The sequence below is a fragment of the Oncorhynchus keta genome, chromosome 17 (genome assembly GCF_023373465.1).
Source record: "Oncorhynchus keta strain PuntledgeMale-10-30-2019 chromosome 17, Oket_V2, whole genome shotgun sequence".
Taxonomy (NCBI): domain Eukaryota; kingdom Metazoa; phylum Chordata; class Actinopteri; order Salmoniformes; family Salmonidae; genus Oncorhynchus; species Oncorhynchus keta.
In genome coordinates, this window is record NC_068437.1 from 27,260,161 (window position 1) to 27,285,626 (window position 25,466).

Genomic DNA, 25,466 nt, shown 5'->3' on the forward strand with positions numbered 1-25,466 from the left:
CACTCATCCACTGGCTGTCACTCATACACTGGCTGTCACCCTCCGTCTCCAAAGATCTGTCACAGACTTGATAATAATAAATTATGCCTGCATTCTTGATTGGCTGAATGCTTCTATCAGATGTTGTTCTCTATATGTTTCCAGCCCTTTGAATTTGATTTCTGTTACTCCAGAGAAAATAACACATTGAGCGGCCTTAAGTGGATATCTGCATTCTGCAACATATTTATGCATAGAGTTCATTGAATAAAGAAAGGCTTTATTCAAATGTGTGGTAGATGCTTGGTTGATATTCATATGTGTAGATTATGTAGCTAGGTTGAATATTTTAAAAGGAGTCGTGCTTTTCCCTCTGCAGTTGGACGAGGGCACTCCCCCTGAACCAGAAGGATCCTTTGTGGATTACCAGACCACCATGGTGAAATACTCCAAGGCCATCGCCATCACAACTCAGGAGATGGTGAGCACAAACAACTACCTCATAAATATGCAATGTAGCCTTATAGATGTACCTCTTCATCATTTCTGAAATAACTAAATCACAGTCATGTTATGACCTTGTTCTGACTGTGTCCCCAGATGACTAAGTCTGTGACATGTCCAGAGGAGCTGGGTGGCCTGGCCTCGCAGGTGACTGTAGACTACAGCCAGTTAGCCCACCAAGGTCACCTGGCAGCTGCCACCGCAGAACCAAAAGAGGTGAGAGGTCAAGTGGCTCCTGTGGGTGCACTGTCAAAGCAGGATACTGTTTAAATATGGGATCGTTTTTCTGTGGCACCCCTATGGACATGTCCTATGGGAGATTCTTAATTGGTTTGCTCAACTCCTCTGTCCTATTTCCCCTTCCTCGGTCCTCTCCTCACCTCCTTTTGAAAAAGATCAAAGGTAACCGAGGGGAGGAGAGGAAATGTGGAAACAAATGTGCATGTATGAAATGACTCTCCTTCACTCGCGTGGCATCGTGCAAATGACGTTTACAGGGGTGGAATCCCAAATGAAATGTGTAAAGTAGTAAAAGGAAATGTAGCTAGAAAGTTCATAAATAAAAGGATAAGTAGCTTATTGTTTTTAAATATGTGCGTGCTTTTCTACAAGTAAACAACAGCTGATTCAAAGGGGGTGTGGCGGATCTCAAAAATCTTCCACAAAGGACTCAGGTGATACTTTTGTGCTTCCCCGGCAGGAGGAGGCTATTGAGGAGACCAGGACTCTCCTCTGTTTGCCTAAAAAGGAATTGACACTCTCCTTGACCCCTCAACCACTTTACCGGGGTCACAGAGGAGAGGATGGAGGAGTCGAGGAGAGGACAGTCTTTTGCCCAAATGAGAATCTCTCTTGTCTTTATACAGCAACTTATCAAAAGAGATTTGATATGCAAGATATTTGCATATGCTTAGAAAATATGCAGAGATGTCACACGGCGGATGGCATTCTTTGATATGATGCATCTTCCTTGAGGCTGTACTCAATAGTGTGAGATCAAACTTTGGAATATATTTCCAGCTCTCAAACCTCATTCTCTCTGTTGCTGCACCCACATAGCATGTGTTTAATGCTCGTCTCTGAGAGGGAGACCGCTATCTATATTATGTGTGAAGAGAGAGCCTAATAACCACACACTCTTATCAATTATCTTTACATAACTTGTTACCATAGCGACATTGTACCCCTCCAAGCCTAAAAGCCTATAGTGATGCTGATAATGAATTCCCACCCACCCATTCATTTCTGAGTCAGGAAATTAAAGGTGTACTACCATCAATCCCTCTCAGGTACTGGAAATCATTTTTTAACCAGCAGCCTGATAAGAGGCAGTCAGTCAGTCGAGGACATGATGAGACATAGTCTGCTGTGTGGAGGGAGACAGGGAGTGGGTGAGATGGCTCTGTAATAGTGATGGACTGGTTGTCTGACTGTGCTTGCAGGTGGGCTTCCAGATCAAGACGCGGGTCCAGGAGCTGGGCCATGGATGTATCTACCTGGTTCAGAAGGCTGGAGCCCTGCAAATGAGCCCCACTGACAGCTTCTCCAAGAGGGAGCTCATTGAGTGTGCCCGTGCCGTCACTGAGAAGGTAGGGGCTGATATAGTGGAATTATTTGCCTGAACCTTGTGGTAAATTGTGCTAACTTTGAAGTCTTTAGGTTTAATTTTAGGTTTAATTTATTTGCACCAAAGAAAATAAGCGATAAACAACCATACAGATTTGTTTATATATATATAGTTGATGTCTCAATTTTTCACAATTCCTAACATTTAGTCCTAGTAAAAATGCCCTGTCTTAGGTCAGTTAGGATCACCAATTTATTTTAAGAATGTGAAATATCAGAATAATAGTAGAGAGAGTGATTTATTTCAGCTTTTATTTATTTCATCACATTCCCAGTGGGTCAGAAGTTTACATACACTCAATTAATATTTGGTAGCATTGCCTTTAAATGGTTTAACTTGGGTCAAACGTTTCAGGTAGCCTTCCAACAATAAGTTGGGTGAATTTGGACCTATTCCTCCTGAGAGAGCTGGTGTAACTGAGTCAGATTTGTTGACCTCCTTGCTCACACGCGCGTTTTCAGTTCTGCCCAAAAATGTTCTATAGGATAGATGTCAGGGCTTTGTGATGGCCACTCCAATGTCAATTAGCCTGTTAGAAACTTCTAAAGCCGTGACATAATTTGTTGTCCTGAAGTCATTTTGCCACAACTTTGTAAGTATGCTTGGGTTCATTGTCCATTTGGAAGACCCATTTGCGAACAAGCATTAACTTCCTGACTGATGTCTTAAGATGTTGCTTCAATATATCCACATCATTTCCCTTCATCATGATGCCATCTATTTTGTGATGTGCATCAGTCTCTCCTGCAGCAAAGCACCCCCACAACATGATGCTCCCACCCCTGTGCCTCACGGTTGGGATGGTGTTCGTCAGCTTGCAAGCCTCCACCTTTTTCCTCCAAACATAACGATGGTCATTATGGTCAAGCAGTTCTATTTTTGTTTTATCAGACCAGAGGACATTTCTTCAAAATGTACAATCTTTCTCCCCATGTGCAGTTGCAAACCGTAGTCTGGCTTTTTATGCCGCTTTTGGAGCAGTGGCTTATTCCTTGCTGAGTGGCCTTTCAGGTTATGTCGATATAGGACTCGTTTTTCTATGGAAATAGATACTTTTGTACCTGTTTCCTCCAGCATCTTCACAACATAATTTGCTGTTCTGGGATTGATTTGCACTTTTCCCACCAAAGTACGTTCATCTCTAGGAGACAGAACGCGTCTCCTTCCTGAGCTGTATGACGGCGACGTGGTCCCATGGTGTTTAAACTTGCTTACTATTGTTTGTACAGGTGAACGTGGTACCTTCAGGCATTTGGAAATTTCTTGGCTGATTTATTTTGATTTTCCCATAATGTCAAGCAAAGAGGCACTGAGTTTGAAGGTAGGCCTTGAAATACATCCACAGGTACATCTTCAATTGACTCAAGTGATGTAATTTAGCCTGTTAGAAACTTCTAAAGCCGTGACATAATTTTATGGAATTTTCGAAGATGTTTAAAGGCACAGTCAACTGTATGTAAACTTCTGACCCACTGGAATTGTGGTACAGTGAATTATAAGTGAAATAATCTGTCTGTAAACAATTGATGGAAAGATTCCTTGTGTCATGCACAAAGTAGATGTCCTAACCGACTTGCCAAAACTATAGTTTGTTAACAAGAAATTTGTGGAGTGGTTGAAACACAAGTTTTAATGACTCCAATCTAAGTGTATGTAAACCTCTGACTTCAACTGTATACATATAAATTGGTGTGCAGGTGTGGTTGGAAGCCCAAGGGCTTGTATAAAAACCCCACCACAAAAAAAACTAAAAAAGGTTTGTTTAAACAAATGAATTGATCAGCAATCACAAAAAATGTAACAGTATATGTTGTGTTTAGATGTGTGAGAGAGTTAGGCTATATGGAGGAGATTACTGAGTAGTTTGGTTCATCAGGCTGACCCCTAGTCTTCGCTTGAAGTTATTGAGGGATGATGAGGTTTTAGCAATGTGATGATGAGAATTCTAGAGTATGGTACCTCTAAATCTGATAGAGAATTGACTATGTTAGGTGCGGCAGTGGGGAGGGTGAAGGTTATCACAGTGTCTTCTGTTATATAGATGCATTTCAGAATTAACCTGGAAGAATCCATTGACGGGTTTAGGTAAACTTTCTGGGAGGTATGAGTTTTTGTAGATGAAAATGCATAACTGGTGTAAATTGATGAAGCGTTTCAGGCCAGGTAATTAGAAGAGGCAAATTGATTTTATGATGAGTCATTTGTGTAGGTTTTTTATTTTATTTTTTACCTTTATTTAACTAGGCAAGTCAGTTAAGAAGAAATTCTTATTTACAATGACGGCCTACACCGACCAAACCGGACAATGCTGGGCCAATTGTGCACTGCCCTGTGGGACTCCCAATCACAGCTGGTTGTGATACAGCCTGGATTCGAACCAGGAACTGCAGTAATGCTCAACTTGCAGTGAGATGCAGTGCCTTAGACCACTGCGCCACTCAGGAGCCTTAGGTAAAAGGCATACAGTATGTACTGGCCCAGACAATAGTACAGTAAATGAGATATGGGTCAATGAAGCTATAGTAAAGAGTAAGGAAGCAAGCCTGATGTTATTATCTGAATGCCAAAATATATATTTCAGTTGATTTGTTCTGCACCTTGGCTTTTGTTACTGCATTTGAACATGACTAGGCTTCGAATAAGTTAGGATTTCTACTTTAAGTGAAAGAGAATGTAATTCCCTTGAATGGCAGTTGCTTACTGTGTTCTGGGTAGCAGAATCACTAAGGGGTTTTTGTGAAGAAAGAGTCCAGGTGTGAATGTCGTTTTGGTATCGGGAATAGGTGAGAATCGGCTCCAAGGATAATGGATTGTTATAATAGAGCGTTCTCCACTGTGCCTGAAAAACCTTGTCCCCCTGAGCCCTATAGCTGGGGGAAGAACTGGGGGAGTGAGTAAAGCAGACCTACATTAACTGTTATATTTGCTATGTGTTGTATTACATTAACAACTTGTGCTGTACAGTAGCCGTGAAGATGAATATCAATTCAGTGCTTCAGTTCATGTTCTCATGGTTACACTTCCTGTACATAGTGAAATTAGGCCAGTTAGTCCTTTCTGTGACCCTACCACTAGTAGAACATATCGCTGGTTTTCAATGAGTCTGCATTAGAATTTCTTTCTTCCCTCACCGCATGATTTCATTTAAGACTCATTTCAGACATGAATCATTTGTGGCCTCGTGCGTGTGGGGAGCTGAACCTGGAGGTGCCTCATTTGAATTTTACTCTCATGGTGTTTCGTTTGTGAGGGGCTGCAGACGTCTGTCTGTCTGTCTGTCTCTCTGTCTGGATTAGGAAGGATAGAGAGCACTGTGTGATGCAGCGTCCAGAGTCATTAGTTTAATGTGTTTGTGCAGCAGTAGGCTCAGGGCTAATGCACGGCTCCCCCTCTCTCTCTCTCCTGCTGCTAGCTCCCTTCTCAGTCCAGCTCTCTCAGATTGCCTCACAGTCAGCCCTCCCATTACCTTGATTCACATCTTGAATGCAAATGGGAAGCTTTAATCAAATGACGATTTCATCAACACGTTATTTGGTATGGGGGATCATGTACTGTAAGCCTTGGATCCTGAATGGTGGTTGTTATTCACAGATAATATCAGATGGTATGCTACAGCTCCTTTATTTTCTCATAACAACATAATTAGGTCAGAGTGAATGATTTGTTTATGATCATGCTGTGTTTGGATGCTTATTGATAAAGACCCAGAGGTGCTGCTGTTAATTCCCACCACTCTCTCACTTCAGTATCTTGCCTGGTATCTCACTTGTCCATTCAAGCTTAATATTATTGTCATCTATTGCCCACCAGGTGCCATTGGAGAGTTCCTCAATGAGCTTGACATCTTGATAAGCTCATTTCCTGACGATGGCTCACCGCTCTTCGTACTTGGCAACTTCAACCTCTCAATGTCTGCCTTCGATGGCCTCACTCTTTCCCAATCCCCTCCAACTCACAAGGAAATACGCTTGACCTCATCTTTACTACAGGCTGCTCGCCTTCTAATCTCACAGCAACCCCCTCCAGATATCTGATCGCTACTTTGTTTCCTTTTCTGTCTCCCTAATCTCCAGCCTAACCACTCAACCCCTACCCAGATGGTCATGCACCATCGCAATATTCTCTCTCTCCTCTTATATCCTATCATCTCTTCCTTCTGCTAAATCTATCTCTCTCCTGATTCTGCCTCTTTGGCCCTACTCTCCTCCCTTTCCGTATCCTATGACTCACACTGTTCCCTTTCCTCCCGGCCGGCTCGGCCGTTCCCTCCTGCCCCGTGGCTAAATTACTCATTGTGTGCTTACAGAACAGGCCTGCGGGCAGCTGAGCAAAAATTGAGAAAAACTAAACTTCCCGAAGAACCTATCATCCTTTCATTCCCTCCTCTCTACCTTCTCTTCCTCTGTGTCCACTGTTAAAGCTACTTTCTACCACTCTACATTTCAAGCTTCTTCTTTTAACCCTAGGCCACTCTTTTTCACCTTCTCCTCCCTCCTTAATACTCCACCCACTCCCACTCCCTTCTCTCTATATGCGGACGACTTTGTCAACCACTTTGAAAAGAAGGTTGAGGACATCTGCTCCTTATTCATTCAGCCTATTGAGTCCACTGGTCTCACTCACACAGAACTACCCTACTCCTTGACCTCTTTCTGCCCTCTCTAAATTACATCCTGCGACTAGTGAGGTCTGGCCACCCAACAACCTGCCCGCTCGACCCATCCCCATCCCCTCCTCCCTTCTCCAGACCATCTCTGGAGACCTTTTCCCATTCCTTACTTCCCTCATCAACTCATCACTGACCACTGGCTGCGTCCCCTCTGACTTCAAAATAGCCCAAGTTGCTCCCCTGGTGCCCCAGGGTTCGATTCTAGGCCCTCTCCTCTTCTCTCTATACACCAAGTCACCCAGGATTTGTCATATCCTCACATGGTCTCTCCTATCATTGCTGTGCAGATGACACTCAACTACTTTTCTCCCCCCCCTTTCTGACACCCAGATGACAACATGCATCTCTGCGTGCCTGGCAGATACAGTTGAAGTCAGAGGCTAACATACACCTAGGTTGGAGTCATTAAAAATGTATTGTTAAACAAACTATAGTTTTGGCAAGTCAGTTAGGACATCTACTTTGTGCATGACGCAAGGATTGTTTACAGACAGATTATTTCACTTATAATTCACTGTATCACAATTCCAGTGGGTCAGAAGATTACATACACTAAGTTGACTGTGCCTTTAAACATCTTAGAAAATTCCAGAAATGGTTTCAGAAGATTCTGATAGGCTAATTGACATCATTTGAGTCAATTGGAGGTGTACCTGTGGATGTATTTCAAGGCCTACCTTCAAACTCAGTGCCTCTTTGCTTGACATAATGGGAAAATCAAAAGAAATCAGCCAAGACCTCAGAAAAAAAATTGCGGACCTTCACAAGTCTGGTCCATCTTTGGGAACAATTTCCAAACACCTGAAGGTACCACATTCATTTGTACAAACAACAGTACGCATGTATAAACACCATGGGACCACGCAGCCGCATACCGCTCAGGAAGGAGACGCGTTCAGTCTCCTAGAGATTAACCTAATTTGGTGCAAAAAGTGTAAATCAATCACAGAACAACAGCAAAGGACGTTGTGAAGATGCTGGAGGAAACCAGTACAAAAGTATCTATATCCACAGTAAAATCAAATTCAATCAATCAATCAAATTTTATTTATATAGCCCTTCGTACATCAGCTGATATCTCAAAGTGCTAAAACCCCAAACAGCAAGCAATGCAGGTGTAGAAGCAAAAAACAAGTCCTATATCGACATAACCTGAAAGGCCACTCTGCAAGGAAGAAGCCACTGCTCCAAAACCGCCATAAAAAGCCAGACTGAGGTTTGCAACTGCACATGGGGACAAAGATTGGACTTTTTGGAGAAATGTTTGGCCATAATGACCATCGTTATGTTTGGAGGAAAAAGGGGGAGGCTTTCAAGCCGAAGAACACCATCCCAAATGTGAAGCACAGGGGTGGCAGCATCATGTTGTCAGCTGTACATAGTCTATCGGCAAATAGCCCACCCATTTTTACCTACCTCATCCCCATACTGTTTTTATTTATTTACTTTTCTGCTCTTTTGCACACCAATATCTCTACCTGTACATGACCATCTGATCATTTATCACTCCAGTGTTAATCTGAAAAATTGTAATTATTCGCCTACCTCATGCCTTTTGCACACAATGTATATAGACTCCCCTTCTTTTTCCTACTGTGTTATTGACTTGTTAATTGTTTACTCCATGTGTAACTCTGTGTTGTCTGCTCACACTGCTATGCTTTATCTTGGCCAGGTCGCAGTTGCAAATGAGAACTTGTCCTCAACTAGCCTACCTGGTTAAATAAAGGTGAAATAAAAATAAATAAATAACATTTAAAATGTTGTGGGGGTGCTTTTCTGCAGGAGGGACTGGTGCACATCACAAAATAGATGGCATCATGAGGTAGGAAAATTATGTGGATATATTGAAGCAACATCTCAAGACATCAGTCAGGAAGTTAATGCTTGTTTGCAAATGGGTCTTCCAAATGGACAATGGACAAACCAAGCATACTTCCAAAGTTGTGGCAAAATTGCTTAAGGACAACACAGTCAATGTATTGGAGTGGCCATCACAAAGCCTTGACCTCAATTCTATAGAAAATGTGTGGGCAGAACTGAAAATAAATGTGTGCGAGCAAGGAGGCCTGCAAACCTGACTCTGTTACACTGGCTCTGTCTAGAGCAATGGGCCAAAATTCACCCAACCTTTTGTGGGATGCTTGTGGAAGGCTACCTGAAATGTTTGACCCAAGGTAAACAATTTAAAGGCAATGCTACCAAATATTAATTGAGTGTATGTAAACTTTTGACCCACACAACATTTTTGGGCAGAACTGAAAACGCGTGTGTGAGCAAGGAGGCCAACAAATCTGACTCAGTTATACCAGCTCTGTCAGGAGGAATAGGCCAAAATTCACCCAACTTATTGTCGGAAGGCTACCTGAAACGTTTGACCCAAGTTAAACCATTTAAAGGCAATGCTACCAAATATTAATTGAGTGTATGATAACTTCTGACCCACTGGGAATGTGATGAAAGAAATAAAAGCTGAAATAAATGATTCTCTCTACTTTTATTCTGACATTTCACATTCTGAAAATAGTGGTGATCCTAACTGACCTAAAACAGGGAATTTGTACTATGATTAAATGTTAAGAATTGTGAAAAACTGAGTTCAAATGTATTTGACTAAGGTGTATGTAAACTTCCGACTTCAACTGTATCTCAACTTGGATATCGGCCAACCAACCCTAGCTCAACCTTGACAAGACAGAGCTGCTCTTCCTCCCGGGGAATACCTGCCCGCTCAAAGACCTCTCCATCATGGTTGACAATTTCAGTGTCGTCCTCCCAGAGTGCAAAGAACCTAGGCATGACCCTGAACAACACCCTGTCGTTCTCTGCAAACATCAAAGCAGTGTCTCGCTTCTGCAGGTTAATGATCTACAACATCCGTGGAGTACAACCCTACCTCACACAAGTCCTAATCCAGAAACTTGTCAGTTCCCGTCTGGACTACTGAAACTCGCTGATGGCTGGGCTCCCCGCTTGTGCCATCAAACCCCTGCAACTTATCCAGAACGCTGCAGCCCGCCTGGTTTTCAATCTTCCCAAGTTCTCCCATATCACCCGGCTCCTCCGAACACTCCACTGACTTCCAGTCAAAGCTTACTTTAAGCTTACCTATGGAGCAGCAAGAGGAACTGCCCCTCCCTACTTCAGGCTATGCTCAAACCCTACACCCAACGGGGCGGCAGCGTAGCCTAGTGGTTAGAGTGTTGGACTAGTAACCGGAAGGTTGCGAGTTCAAACCCCCGAGCTGACAAGGTACAAATCTGTCGTTCTGCCCCTGAACAGGCAGTTAACCCACTGTTCCCAGGCCGTCATTGAAAATAAGAATATGTTCTTAACTGACTTAAATAAAGGTTAAAAAAAAAAAAAAAAAAAAACCTGAGTACTATGTTCTGCCACCTCTGGTCTTCTGGCCCTCCCACCCCTACGGGAGGACAGCAGAGTCCCTGCCCATCTTCCGAAAACATCTGATACCCTACCTCTTCAAACAGTATCTTAAATAATCCTCCTCACTTCGACCCCACAAACCCTCCCCTCTCTTTCTAGCTCTGACTCTACTTCCGCTACTTTGAGGAAAATTGTTCTTTCTAAATGACTAAAAAGTCATTGTGTTGCTTCCCATGTGTGTTGCTTCCCATGTATGTCTGTTTGTCTGTCCATGCAGGTTTCCAGGGTGCTGTCTGCACTGCAGGCAGGTAACAAAGGTACTCAGGCCTGCATCACAGCAGCTAGTGCTGTGTCTGGCATCATCGCGGACCTCGACACCACCATCATGTTCGCTTCGGCCGGAACACTCAACCCTGAGAACGAAGAGACCTTCGCTGACCACAGGTGAGACTAGAGCAGGTCACAGTAATGAGGTGAACACTATTCTGTTGAGATTACCTTGGGCCAAACTCATTATGTCCACAGAAACCACAAGCCAAGTAGAGGTGAATGAAGGAATGAATAGAATGGATGGACTTTGACCTCATACAAGATGGCTTTCTTTTAAGGAAAAGGACTGTCTCTTCCCATGAACTGAGTGTTCAATTCAATACATTTTTATTTATACCAATGGGTGTTTGACAAGCTGTTGTGTGGTGTCCCTCAGGGAGAGCATTCTGAAGACAGCCAAGGCTCTGGTGGAGGACACTAAGCTGCTGGTGTCTGGGGCAGCATCCAGTCAGGACAGACTGGCCCAGGCTGCCCAGTCCTCAGTCAAGACCATCACCATGCTCACTGACGTGGTCAAAATTGGAGCCACCAGCATGGGCTCTGACGACCCAGAGACTCAGGTAATACACTGGCCGCACCCTGTTGTACTGAAATGACAACACATAATTGTAACGCTACAACAATCTTTCATTCAAAAACAACTTTTTTACCCCTGATAAATTTGTCGTATTTCTATGTCTACATATTTATATTACATACCTCTAAGTAGTCCAATAGTGATTTAACATGTATGCCCATGTATTCTATAAAGGTCATCCTGATAGGCTTGTACTGTTCTGTTAGTCTGTTGTCATTCTGTTTAGCCATTCTGTAATCAGGCCTTTTGACACACAAATTTTCTCCCTGTGTATCTCTCCACTACATTCTATCAGAAGTAGCATTGCTCCAGGTAGAAGTGATAAGGCCAGGCTCTGTTAAATCCTTTACCTCAGGTAGGCCTGATAAACCTGTACTCTGTCCATTGTGTTGTATTAATGTGGTCTCGCTCTCTCCCCCCTCCCTCGCCTAAGGTGGTCCTCATTAATGCGGTGAGAGACGTGGCCAAGGCTCTAGCTGAGCTCATCAGCGCTACCAAGTGTGCTTCAGGCAAGCCAGCTGATGACCCGTCCATGTATCAGCTGAAGAGTGCTGCTAAGGTACTGTAAGACATACACTGCTCTAACATAGAGAATATACCACGCAATGTTAGACACTTTGGAGTGTCCATTTGTCTATTCAGCCACCCTTGTTTTACAGAAATTAAGCTTCAGTATAAGGAGATGCAGATCATATCTATACAAGATGCTGTCTCTGTGTCATGGCTGTATGTTCTCCAAGAAACACAAATGGTGCTATTTCCAGAAGGATATGACAGCTCCATTATCACTGTGTGTGTGTGTGTGTGTGTGTGTGTGTGTGTGTGTGTGTGTGTGTGTGTGTGTGTGTGTGTGTGTGTGTGTGTGTGTGTGTGTGTGTGTGTGTGTGTGTGTGTGTGTGTGTGTGTGTGTGTGTGTGTGTGTGTACCAGTATCACCGAGATGGGTATTAGGGTGTGTGTGTGACTCATGCTTGTCACAGGGGGTGTGAACTCTGAGCAATCTGTGATCACCACTGTGACTAGGTCTAGAGGCTCCTTATGTCCCACACTCTGTGCAGAGAGAGAGCCACTGACTAGGGCTTTTACTGAAGCCCAGCCAAACCTTGCTTCAAGGGTTTTTCCTCCTGGTCTGAAATTTGTATAGTATTGTCCTTCTTTACTGTTGGCAGGCTGTCAACTGAGTCCCCATTCTGGTCTCTGGTGCTAGGGGGAGACAACTCCACCTGCTGGCCTGTCTCTCTGTGTTCAGTAAGTGTCCTCCTCACATCTCTCTCTTTATATCTGACAGGTGATGGTTACCAACGTGACATCCCTGCTGAAGACTGTGAAGGCTGTGGAGGATGAGGCTACTCGCGGGACGAGGGCACTGGAGGCCACCATTGAGTGCATCAAACAGGAGTTGACAGTAAGACGCCCTGAAAGTCTCCCCTTGCCACTCTGTACTAGTGATATATCATAAAGGAGACCCAGGCTGCCAGGCTGGTTAATGACAGGGTGGTGTGCCGGTGTACTGAATGCTGTACCTAAGTGTTTTTACTCAACCTTAAACTGTCTGATATCTAGTCCATCTTTGCCCCTCCTCCACAAAGCCCTGCAGTCTTCTCATTGCTCTTATCAGGGATTGTGTTGCAGACACAGGGGGAAAGAGAGCCAGAAATGTTAATCAGCTTGTTTTTCTAGTGATTTACTGCTAATCCTTATCAGTGTACCCTCAGGACCACAACAGGTGTTACCTAGGCTGCAGCGGCGAAATCCAAATCAAACACAGCCCACTTAGCTCATAATTACAGTGGCATCAGTAACACTAGGACATTTGTCCACCTCACTTGTTTACTTTAACAGTGGTTGTGAGCCCGGGGTGACTGTTGACAGTTCAAGACTAACAATGATAAAGGCCAGGAGCATTTTCTGGTCAGGTCATATGGTCAGAAAAACTCCTGTCCATAGTAATGATGCACCAACCTGTGAATGAAAGTAGGTCAACCAAAGTCGCTGTCAGTGTAGTCACAGTGACTCATGCTGTGTGTGCACAGGTGTTCCAGTCCAAGGACGTCCCCGAAAAGTCGACCACACCGGAAGAATTCATCCGCATGACAAAGGGCATCACCACGGCAACGGCCAAGGCTGTGGCAGCAGGAAACTCTGCCCAGCAGGAGCACGTCATCGCCACGGCCAACCTGAGCCGCAAAGCCATCTCTGATATGCTGACCACCTGCAAGGTGATAATCCATCCATCCAGCTCTGCCAACTCCGGCCTCACATCCTCTCACTGACACCACATCACTCCCATACTGCCGCTTTGCCAGGGAAAACATGAAAGCAGGGCAGCAGGGACTAGTTTAGATGTCTGGTGATGTCTCTCACTGTTCAATGTCACTCAGTCTGGAATGTTAGTCATGAAGTCCTTCAGGCGCATCACAAAAGTGGGCTTACAGCAGTGAACTGACCGGGGGTGAAAGGAGGAAAAGGCTTATGGCGATCTTAACGAAATTACTTTGGCTGCCCCACCTAACACTGCTGTAGCAATGCAGTAGCGATATTAAGGCTGTAGTTCTATACAGGAGAGCCTAGTGGTCTTCAGCATACCTTTTAGACACCTTTTTATATTACTTTGACTTGATAGTCAATATCATTAGGCAGAGAACCTTATTTTCTGAAAATAATATATAAACATCCAGTCCGTTGTTGTGTTGTCTCGCTCTCCTCTAGCAAGCGGCCTGTCATCCAGAGGTGAGTGAGGAGGTGAGGAATAAGGCCCTGCTCTACGGGTCAGAGTGCACCACTGGATACATCCACCTGCTGGAGCAAGTACTGCTGGTGAGATGGAGAATACAGTACATTACACAGACAACACCTACCTTCTGTTAGCTCGGCCTGATAACATGTGGCTCCATGATTTGTTGTGTGCGTGTCTGTCTGTCTGTCTGTCTGTCTGTCTGTCTGTCTGTCTGTCTGTCTGTCTGTCTGTCTGTCTGTCTGTCTGTCTGTCTGTCTGTCTGTCTGTCCATCCATCCAGGTGCTCCAGAAGCCCACAGCGGACCAGAGGCAGCAGCTGGCAGTACACTCCAAGTGCGTGGCGGGGTGTGTGACAGAGCTCATCCAGACGGCTGAGGCCATGAAGGGTGAGGCTGCCACACACACACATTCACCTAGAGAAGCATAGTTAGACCAGACTACAGCATATTGCAGAGACCCAGTATATCATTCTGACAATTTATTCAAACAGTAGCACACAATGTAAATTAGTTTAGGGATGTTTTCTTCCCAGGGTGTATAATGGCTTTGTGTGAGTAGAATATTCACAATAATGAAAATACCAAAACCACCCCATTTATCCACAGGTTATGTAGACAGATAATATAGAACATTTGCTGTAGAGTGGGCCTAACATCCTGAGTCATTGCAATGTAAATTGTCAACATATTAGTTCAGTAGGTTGGCTATCACATATATGTATACCAGGAATGTCTCCTCCAGAAGCCCTGCTGCCTGCCGTCCATATCTCTGACAGGACTAATATATTGTGTTTGGGTGAGAATTGGATCCCAGCATACAGCCAACGACCCACTGGGGCTATCCATTTCACATGCCTAATGTCTCTTGTTTTCCCTCTCTCTTTCATGCCTCAGATGGAGGTAAGGGAGAGATGAGGGTGTTTGGTTCCTGCTGATCACCGTTCACTCAGGCATATAGGGGAGCTAGAGAGGAGGGGTATTGGGGGAAGAGGGGAGGGATACTGAACAAATTTCCCCAGGGTTCAACATAATCTGGAGAAACATCATTCCATCTGCTTTTCCAAGCTGTTCCCAAACAGTCCTGTTTTATGGCCACTTTAAAACCTATAAAGAGTGACAATGATCCATCGAAAGTACACTTCTTCAAACTCTTATTTAACCTTATTTAACATTGCGGCATTATAATCACTATCAATTGATCAATCAAATGTATTTATAAAGTCCTTTTTACATCAGCAGTTGTCACAAAGTGCAATACAGATACCCAGCTTAAAACCCCAAAGAGCACGCAATGCAGATGTAGAGGCACAGTGGCTAGGAAAAACTCCCCAGAAAGGCATGAACCTACAGTAGGATGAATCCTAGTGAGGAAGAAGGCTCTGAGAGGTGGCCAGTCTTCTTCTGGCTGTGCCGGGTGGAGATTATAAGAGTACATGGCCATTAAGGCCGTATCATAGATGACCAGCAGGGTCAAATAATAATCACAGTGGTTATAGAGGGTGCAACAGGTCAGCACCACAGGAGTAAATATCAGTTGGCTTTCCATAGCCGAGCATTCAGAGGTCAAGACAGTAGGTTTGGGAGGGGCAGACATACCCTAGCCCCCCGGCACATAGCTAGACTATTGCAGCATAGATACTGGAGACGAAGACGTGGGGTCGGGGGACACTGTTGCCCAGTCTATCGACAGAACTCGGCAGAGTGGAAAACCTGCATGGTAGATCTGCTTGGCATTGTATGTTCAGAGGTATAATTCTTGTTATCATTGCATGTGTGGAGTTGTGTTTGTGTGTTCTAAATTGACTGGTGACTTGTGTTATGTGTGGTGGCATTTTTATAGAAAGGGCATAAGTGAAGTGGCATTGTCTGAACTGGTGATCTGCCTTGGTGGTGTATGCTTTGGTTATATTTGTGTCTGTGTTAAGAGTTGTAGGATTACTATGATGTGTTGGGATTATACCTCCCGGTGGTGTGGTTTAGGGTCAGAATGGGTGGACCCTGAGGACCCCACTGTCATCGCTGAGACTGAGCTGCTGGGAGCGGCAGCCTCCATCGAAGCCGCAGCCAAGAAACTGGAGCATCTGAAACCCAGAGCCAAGCCCAAGGTAGGCCTACCAGTCCCCTTCTCAACCTCCTCCGACCCCTCCCTCAACACCTCCCAGAACAGACCTCCACCACAGAACACACCTGTCTACTAACCTATCGACTCACTCATCAGGAAAGCTACCTGGGCCAAAGATAACAGAAGTTCACATTGACTTTGAAGTACAGTAATCTCTAAGTCTCAGAGCTGCTTTTAGAGGTTGTGAATATGTTGGCAGGGAATAGGAGTATTGTGTGAACTGTAGCCTACCTCTAAAACGATGCTGACTCAAGACAGCCTACTTGTGTGTTCTGTGAGCTCGCAGAATGCTGATATATTTACGTCTGTTAGAAGGTTTGGTTTGGGGAGCAATCTGGTGTTTTTAGAGAGAATCTGTAGAGCCGTCTTGCCAGGAGACAATTACATTACTGGGACCTGAAGCTTATGTTGGAATGAGTTCACATTTGTGATGATCTGTCTGAAGCCTATTGAAGGAAGGTCATCCTTTTTGTTGAACCCATTTCATTTGATTTATTGCAGCCTTCTTTTATTTTTACACTAAAATGAGAGGGGCCTTTCTCAGCCCAAGGTATTCTTCCACTTCATGGAGTGATATTAAACAAACCAACGTAACTTCTCTGAAAGGAAAAAGTTGTCTGTAAGAAAACTATGAACATCTTTGTGAGCTTTGTCTGTCTGAAATTGAAGTACAAAAGTTACACAGCTAGTATGAAAGGTTTGTGCGTGCGTGCGTGCGTGCGTGCGTGCGTGCGTGCGTGCGTGCGTGCGTGCGTGCGTGCGTGCGTGCGTGCGCACGCACCGCACCGCACCGCACCGCACCGTACCGTACCGTACACCGCACCGTACCAGTACAGCTGTAGATTGGACCTCAGATCCTCCCAATACTCTTCCTTCTCTCCCTGTAGTGCTCTTCGGTGTACTTGTTTTGTGTCTTTGGTGGATCAGATCTGGTCCCTCTCTCCAGCTCTCTGGTGCACAACTAAACATGGCCGGAGAACCTCCTGTTTTCATTAGAAACTTCCTGATGGCCTTCCGGTTCAGATTTCAGCAGGGCCCAGTGTTTATAAGATGGAGGTGTAGGGTGGTTGGCTTCTTTAGGATGGCAGTATCTGTCTGCCCTCTAGTGATCTTTTAAAAATGGTGCATACTTTCTGCTTCCACAAGGCAGAGAGAGGCAGGACAACGATTTTGAGATCTTTTTTTCTATTATGAAACAATCATTCTTACCAGCTACAGTATACTATGTGTACTACTATATCACGCAAGGTGTAGATTTACTTAGACCTCAAAATATCAAGCCCACAGTACACCGTGTGAAAGGGACACCGTATAAAAGATCTAAACCATGATGAGGTACTGTCTTACTGATTATCTACAACCCCTGCTGTTCACCTTCTGCTCCCTCCTTTCAACTTTCCCTCTCTGTGCCCTTTCTGCCCTCCCCAGCATGCTTCACTCTCCCTCCATTCTCTTGAGTTGTAGACCTGGAAGCCTTCTCTGCAGGCCTCTGTCTGATATGTTTGATATATTAGGTTGTTATTCAGTCCAACTATATATCAAACATATTCCTACAGTGTCCCGCCCTGTCTCCAGCCACGTGTCCCTTGTGTGTTGGTTCTGCTGGCATGATCTATGGTCACTGACTGGTGTAGTCTACTGAGACAGGAATTACATTATTTGTAATTCCAACGTAATTCATTATCCTTTTAGAATGGGTGTTTCTCTACTGTATGAATCTTGCAAAGTGTTTGGTTTGGATTTTCCAACAGCAAACAGTATTTGAAGATCTGTTGGAAGGATTCCCCATTATGAAATGTGTTGGTGGATGTGATTGGCCGGTTACTCAACATAGCACCATAAAACAACCAATGGAGTTTGTTGTTTTGTCTTATTGCCACAAGATGTCGCCCTAAGTGGATTTCCATTGTTAAATGTGTGGTTTTGCCATAGAGATAGATAGAGAACTCATATTTGTATTTGTGCCATTATAGCGTCTGTGACAGCATGGGCATTTCCATTCTGAAATAGTCCATTTTCTTCTTTACTATTGGCTGATCCCTCCTGATGACCTGGTCTGGCCCAGACCTCGTTCACTGATTTTAATCTGGAATTGTGATCAGGGTCACCAGGAGGGATCAACCATTGAAGTTGGAAGTCCCACCGAGTTGACTACATTAAAATGGTGGAAGCCCTCAAGCGCGCTGCCCATACTAACACAGCCTTTTGGCCACTAGAGGCCACTATCATTCTCTATGGGTTTTGCTTTCAGCAAGCAGATGAGACGCTGGACTTTGAGGAGCAGATCCTGGAGGCAGCTAAATCCATTGCTGCAGCCACCAGTGCCCTGGTGAAGTCTGCTTCTGTAGCCCAGAGAGAGTTGGTGGCACAGGGCAAGGTCAGCTACAACTGTTTTAGAATAATCGGTGTCTGAATGTAACCTCAGCAAAAAACAGTACTGTATCTCTCTCACTCTACTCTCCAGGTAGGATCCATTCTTGCCAATGCTGTGGACGATGGCCAGTGGTCTCAGGGTCTCGTATCTGCTGTGAGTTCCCATCATTGTTTATATTTTTATGTAGCATTATGACTAAACTTTACTGTGAAACTGTGCATGGGGAATCAACCTCATATCTACTGAGTTGTCTGTCTGAGGCAGTACCCTAATGTATGGTTGCTGTTCCCTGTAGGCTCGGATGGTGGCGGCAGCTACTAGTAACCTGTGTGAGGCAGCCAATGCCTCTGTGCAGGGCCACTCCAGTGAGGAGAAGCTCATCTCTTCAGCCAAGCAGGTGGCAGCCTCCACAGCTCAGCTCCTAGTGGCCTGTAAGGTCAAAGCTCAACCGGACTCCGAGGCCATGAGGAGACTGCAGGTATAATCCTACTAAACACAACCCACTGGGTTCCACTGCTGTCTCTCTGACTTCACCTCTACACACTAAGATGGCATTAACCGCGGGGTTTGTCTCCATAAGGCTGCTGGGAACGCGGTCAAGCGGGCATCAGACAACCTGGTGAAGGCGGCTCAGAAAGCTGCCTTTGATAAAGCTGATGACCACAGGGTGGTGGTCAAGACCAAGTTTGTGGGTGGCATTGCTCAGGTGAGATATCAATTTAGATTTGAAATGTTACTTTGTACATTTTCCAACTCTACCTCCTCAACTGTTCCCAGCTTTATAACGTTGCTTTCACATCCAAACATTTTCCTCTCTAAATGGTTCTGAAATTGAGGTAGGCCACTACAGTATGACTGAATCACACATCATCTGCATTTCAAATCTGTGATTGAGCAGGCATCCGCAGCTCCCTCAAGATCAAGTCACAAAGAGTTATTCTGCCCCAGCAGACTACTTATCCACTCCATTTTCATCCATGACCAAATGTAGAGTAATTGAAGAATGAATATCTACCCCGTGGTGTGTGTGTGTGTGTAACACTGAAGTGTGTGTGTAACACTGAAGTGTGTGTGTGTGTGTGTGTGTGTGTGTGTGTGTGTGTGTGTGTGTGTGTGTGTGTGTGTGTGTGTGTGTGTGTGTGTGTGTGTGTGTGTGTGTGTGTGTGTGTGTGTGTGTGTGTGTGTGTGTGTGTGTGTGTGTGTGTGTGTGTGTGTGTGTGTGTGTGTGTGTGTGTGTGTGTGTGTGTAACACTGAAGTGTGTGTGTGTGTGTGTGTGTGTGTGTGTGTGTGTGTGTGTGTGTGTGTGTGTAACACTGAAGTGTGTGTGTGTGTGTGTGTAACACTGAAGTGTGTGTGTGTGTGTGTGTGTGTAACACTGATGTGTGTGTGTGTGTGTGTGTGTAACACTGAAGTGTGTGTGTGTAACACTGAAGTGTGTGTGTAACACTGAAGTGTGTGTGTAACACTGAAGTGTGTGTGTGTGTAACAATGAAGTATGTGTGTGTGTGTAACACTGAAGTGTGTGTGTGTGTAACAATGAAGTATGTGTGTGTGTAACACTGAAGTGTGTGTGTGTGTGTGTGTGTGTGTGTGTGTGTGTGTGTGTGTGTGTGTGTGTGTGTGTGTGTGTGTGTGTGTGTGTGTGTGTGTGTGTGTGTGTGTGTGTGTGTGTGTGTGTGTGTGTGTGTGTGTATTTCCTTTGTATTTGTAAAAACGTATCAATCAAGTCCATGTACACTAAAGGGACTGGAGGAAATGATTTGATGATATTATAACCTGTAGGGACGGTGTGTTACAGGACAGATTGGAGATGAGCAGCCTGACGCATATATTTGACCATTTCCTTCTCCCCTCAGATCATTGCAGCCCAGGAGGAGATGCTGAGGAAGGAGAGAGAGCTGGAGGAGGCCAGGAAGAAGCTAGCTCAGATCAGACAGCAGCAGTACAAGTTCCTGCCCACTGAGCTAAGGGAGGATCAGAGCTGATTGGTCAAGAGCAAAGTAGATGGACATCTGATTGGAACCTATTGTTACACAGAGATGTAGCTTACTCCAGCGATTTGCTGTTTCTCTCACACACGGGTAGAGTGTATAACGTATTTGGGCCAGGACTGTTTCATGAGTGGAACTAGTGTGTGTGTGTGCGTGTGCGTTTCACAGAGGATGATATTGACATTATGACATAAGGACCAGCTGGCTACAGCTGTGCTTTATTAGCAGGGTTAGGACCTGCAATCTAGTTGAGACAGATGCCCTTATTGATTTTATGGTAGGATACTCAATAAGGACATCACAGTTAAATGAACATTACTGGATCCAATAATGGTAAATACTATGAATACTTTAAAACCTGTAAAAGCTCATAAAAAGGGATAGCTCCCTCTCCAACTGGCACAGGGATCCATAGCTTCAGTTCCTCACACAACATATTAGTGTTGATCTACTGTAGGTATTGCAGTACTCTGATGCATCATTTGAATCATTAGCCTGCATGCACCATTATGACTTGACAGGTCTGGTATCTTAATTTGATCACTCTGTTGCAGAGAATTTTCCTACGCAGTAAGAAATGCAAATTGTAGTGCATTCAAGGTTTAAAAAGGCTTCTAAATGTTGTAATTTCCACTTAAAATGTTAGACTTGATTTGCCCTAATGAATAATGTATCAATCAACCCCCACAAAAATGCCCTTTAATTATAATCCACATAATAATTAAAATGTCCTGTTGCTACAGGATTATTTTCCTGCTGTGAGAAGCAGGGTCAAATTAAGATCTGTACATATCAATAAAGCCACTAACCAATAGTTTAGCTTAGGATTGGGCATTTGTAATATGTTAGTATATGAATGTGATCTTTGGAATTGCTGTTGAATAATTAAACGTTTGGATTTTATGTACTATATTTCATGTAATAGAACTTCAGCTTCACACCAAATTCGTAGTGTCAGTGAGTGGGTTTGAGTGGATAGTAAAGCCAACAGCAGACACTAGTTCATCTCTTACAGCATCGTAATACCTTTTTAAAGTAATACTTCTCTAAGTAATAATTCTCCCTGGTGTGTCAGTAGGGAGATCCCTGCCTCGGCTCCCATGTTTGGACATTTGGCTATCACTCAGCAGGGAGCAGTCACGGCAGAGGGCTGTTAATGGGTTAAATCTCGAAGTCTATGTGCAATCTTTTTGTCAGACTGGTATTCTCTCCCCCAAGCCCTCTCACGCTCTTTTTGGTTTTCCTGCTGCCTGCAGGAGGAGGCTCTGTTTACATTCTTTCTCATATTTGTTCTCTCTTTCTTGCATTTGTGTTTTAATTCCAGTCTAATTGACAGTAGCCAGAGTTTGGTTGGGAGTTCCACCACGCACGCAACAGTAAAGCTATGCTCTGTCTGTCCGTTGCCTGTTCAGCTGGTGGTGTTTGGTTTATACTCAGATTCCATTGAGGTTGGGAGGTGAGCTTGTCCTCATGTTCCTCTAACCATAGCAACACATTACCACTCAATATACTGTGTCAGACTAACAAGAGAGCAGCATTGATTGGAATTGTGTATGCAACTGTGTATGCAGCTGTGTATGGCTTTTCCCCTCTTAAACATGTAGGAAACTGTAGGATGTGGTGTAGAATGGCACAGATTGCACTGAGGAGAGCAAGCAATGCCTTCCATGTCCAAACCATTCAGGATTACTACTAACGCTCCTGTCAAATGTATTAGTGATGAAACCACATACAGTACAGTCCTGACTAGGGCCGGGATGATACCAGTATTGCAATACTCGTTACTATCGTGTAAAGGAAACAAAACACAAAGCGGATTTAACTTGTTTAGAAAAACAGCCCTAATGTTGGAATGAAACATCATTCTGTTGTCATCCATAGTCACATGTATATATTTTCCAAGCTATAGCAGGCTTTTAAAGGACCAAAGAGTTTGGTCTGCTTCGTGTTTTTCATTTTTGTAATGGAGAAAAATATTGCGATACTGGTATCATCCTGGCCCTAGCCCTGAGTAGGAAAATAGTTCATTTATGTTATTCCAGTATTGGTGTAGTATAAGGTCATTAGTATTGTATCCACTCCAGCAGCTCGGTCCCTCATTGTCAGTCTGTGGTCTGCATTGTGTACCAGTGCCTTAATTGAAAACCCGCTGTAACAGCATCTAAAGGCTTGTCCTTCTGGATAAGAACATGTATCCCGTCTAACCCAAACTCTCTCTGGGCCATTAACTATCACCTAGTCCTATGCCATAACACAATGTATTGCCTTGGCTGGTAGCCCATCTGCCTGCCGTAAACCATGCTGGTATATAAAGTGCATCCATGGATAAGTTTTAGGTTTTAGACTATATACAGAAATGAATACACACTACACTGCATTCCATGAGCATGTGGCAAGTTGTTATTGAACTCTTAAAGATGAGAACTTGCTCTGCCTTGAAATTCATTCAACATACACATAATCCTTATGAATAGGACTAAATAACATCCTTGTTTCATTGTTAAACCACTATAAATTAAGTCTTTATCGATAAATGTAACGACTATCCTGAGATAAGGTATATTGTCTAAGCAATTTGTCTATAAGCATTAACTGGAATAGGAAAAACGACTAGCTGTTATTCAAATGTAGGTGTTGTGCTTTCTTTTAACAGACTGAATTAATTTCAACAGTTTAACTGATGCTGTATGTCTAATATTTATCTTGTCACAAAAGTATTTTTTGTATTCACCGAAAATAAATCATTTGAAACAAACATGGCCCAGTTTGTTAGTGGTCATTGTGTTTAATTTACTGTACGTATCATTCATTCTTGAACAGGAATCCTGAATGAACTTAAAGGAAATTGAATAGCGAAACAAAGCAAAGGCTGTATCAGCTCACCAACATTCTTTCCAGTAGAGGTCACTGTTAGTCTTTTCAATGTAGAGATTGGGGTCACTGGGTGTTTTGAAACACTGGGTGTTTTGCTGTAGTGGATGGAGAGTGCAAATTCAGGCAGACCAAATATGGTCATACAGTATGTGCTGTATTCCCCTGGTTCACAGAACAGACCCTGAACCATGCAGAGACTGACTGCCATTTGAGATGTTTGTACTTTCAGTTCAGTTGATCAGATTCCCAATAGATTCAAATGGATTACCCATTTCTATAATGTTGTCTGTATAAGTCCTCTGATGTTAAAAGTGATGCCATGAAATTCTGATCAGCTGTTCTACGTCGAGTAGACCTTACGTTGGCAGTGAGCACATTCTCCTCAGGTGACAAATCTTCCATTAAGTCTGGAGCTCACATGCCAGTCCTCCTCTCAGTGCCCTGCCCTGGGCTCCCCAGGACAGACTGTATGAAAGACGGTCAGAGCAGAGGTGCCCAGCAATGCGATACACATAGTCAGCCTAATGAACACCATATTTGGTTGTTTGACTGTTTTGGTCTCATGCGAGGCCACACAGTGGAGATGGGAAACTCAAGCCATGTGTCCAGCAGGGAAGGGGTTGCCATTCCATCACAACTTAGACCAGAGGAAGAGGATGATGTTTGTTTGGGGAGCTTTGGCTTAGGAATAGGACTATAACTCTCAATGAGCTGAATAATGGTGTGTAGAACCCACGATCTCCAGTGGATCTATCATCTTATTGCCATGAACTTCATGATTGCAGTCTGATTAGGAAACCACTTTATTAGACCTGCAATCAAGTTCTGCAAAATGTCTGTTTGGCACACCAGCATGAACAACTTCATGGCTCCAACACTAATAGCGATTTTTTTTGTTGTTGTTGTTTATATACAGTGCCCTCAAAGTATTCATACCCCTTGAATTACTCCAAATGATGTTGTTACAGCTTGACTTCTTAATGGATTAAAAATATATATATTTTCACCCATCTACACACAATTTTTGCTCAATTACTGAAAATGAAATAAAGAGATATCTAATTTAAATAAATATTCACACCCTGAGTCAATAATTTGTAGAAACACCTTTGGCAGCGATTACAGCTGTCCTTCTGGGTAAGTCTCTAAGAGCTTTCCACACCTGGATTTTGCAACATTTGCTCATTGTTCTTTAAAAATTTCTTCAAGCTCCATTAAATTGGTTGTTGATCATTGCTAGACAACCATTTTCAAGTAGATTTAAGTGAAAACTGTAACTCGGCTACTCCGTAACATTCACTGTCTTCTTGGTAAGCAACTCCAGTGTAAATTTGGCTTGTGTTTCCGGTTATTGTCCTGCTGAAGGGTAGAAAGCAGACAACCACGTTTTCCTTTACGATTTTGCCTGTGCTTAGCGCCATTTTTTTTATCTTGAAAAAACTCCCCAGTCCTTAATGATTACAAGCATACCCATAACATGATGCAGCCATCACTATGCTTGTAGTGGTACTCAGTAATGTGTTGTATTGGATTTGCCCCAAACATGACACTTTGTAGTCAGGACAAAAAGTGAATTGCTTTGCCACATTTTTTGCATTATTACTTTAGTACCTTGTTGCAAACCGGATACATGTTTTGGAATATTTTTATTCTGTACAGGTTTCCTTCTTTTCACTCTGTCAATTAGGTTAGTAACTGTAATGTTGTTGATCCATCCTCAGTTTTCTCCTATCACAGACATTAAACTCTGTAACTGTTTTAAAGTCACCTTTGGCCACATGATGAAATCCCTGTGTGGTTTCTTTCCTCTCCGGTAACAGAGTTAGGAAGGGAGCCTGTATCTTTGTAGTGACTGGGTGTATTGATATGTCACCCAAAGTGTAATTAACAGTGGTGGAAAAAGTAGCCAATTATAATATACTTCATTAAAAGTAAAGATACCTTAATAGAAAATGACTCAAGTAAAATAAAAAATCACCCAGTAAACTTCTACTTGAGTAAAAGTATGTGTTTTAAAATATACTTGAGTATCAAAAGTAAAAGTATAAATCGTTTCAAATTCCGAATATTAAGCAAACCAGACAGCATAATTTTCTTTTCATTTAAATGTACGGATAGCCAGGGGCACGCTCCAACGCGCAGACATAATTTACAAATGAAGCATGTGTGTTAAGTGAGTCCGCCAGATCAGAGGCAGTAGGGATAACCAGGGAGGTTCTCTTGATAAGTGTGTGAATTGGACCGTTTTCCTGTCCTGCTAAGCATTCAAACTGTAACAAGTACTTTTGGGTGTCAAGGAA

At 43.6% G+C, this 25,466-nt stretch overlaps 1 protein-coding gene across 2 annotated transcripts in view; it reads left to right on the top strand.

Annotated features, from left to right (window-relative positions):
- LOC118396714 (talin-2) overlaps window positions 1–21,204 on the top strand; it is a 119,530-nt gene extending 98,326 nt beyond the window's left edge. For both annotated transcript variants that reach the window (XM_052465767.1, XM_052465768.1), the window contains 16 exons: window positions 359–460; window positions 580–699; window positions 1,926–2,072; window positions 10,441–10,607; window positions 10,870–11,053; window positions 11,504–11,629; window positions 12,358–12,474; window positions 13,103–13,288; window positions 13,779–13,886; window positions 14,086–14,191; window positions 15,785–15,909; window positions 18,178–18,303; window positions 18,391–18,453; window positions 18,596–18,778; window positions 18,881–19,006; window positions 20,158–21,204. In XM_052465767.1, the coding sequence (XP_052321727.1) occupies window positions 359–460; window positions 580–699; window positions 1,926–2,072; window positions 10,441–10,607; window positions 10,870–11,053; window positions 11,504–11,629; window positions 12,358–12,474; window positions 13,103–13,288; window positions 13,779–13,886; window positions 14,086–14,191; window positions 15,785–15,909; window positions 18,178–18,303; window positions 18,391–18,453; window positions 18,596–18,778; window positions 18,881–19,006; window positions 20,158–20,286 (2,115 nt within the window). In that variant the 3' untranslated portion in view covers window positions 20,287–21,204. The remainder of the gene's footprint in view (window positions 1–358; window positions 461–579; window positions 700–1,925; window positions 2,073–10,440; window positions 10,608–10,869; window positions 11,054–11,503; window positions 11,630–12,357; window positions 12,475–13,102; window positions 13,289–13,778; window positions 13,887–14,085; window positions 14,192–15,784; window positions 15,910–18,177; window positions 18,304–18,390; window positions 18,454–18,595; window positions 18,779–18,880; window positions 19,007–20,157) is intronic.
- Window positions 21,205–25,466: the final 4,262 nt, after the last annotated feature.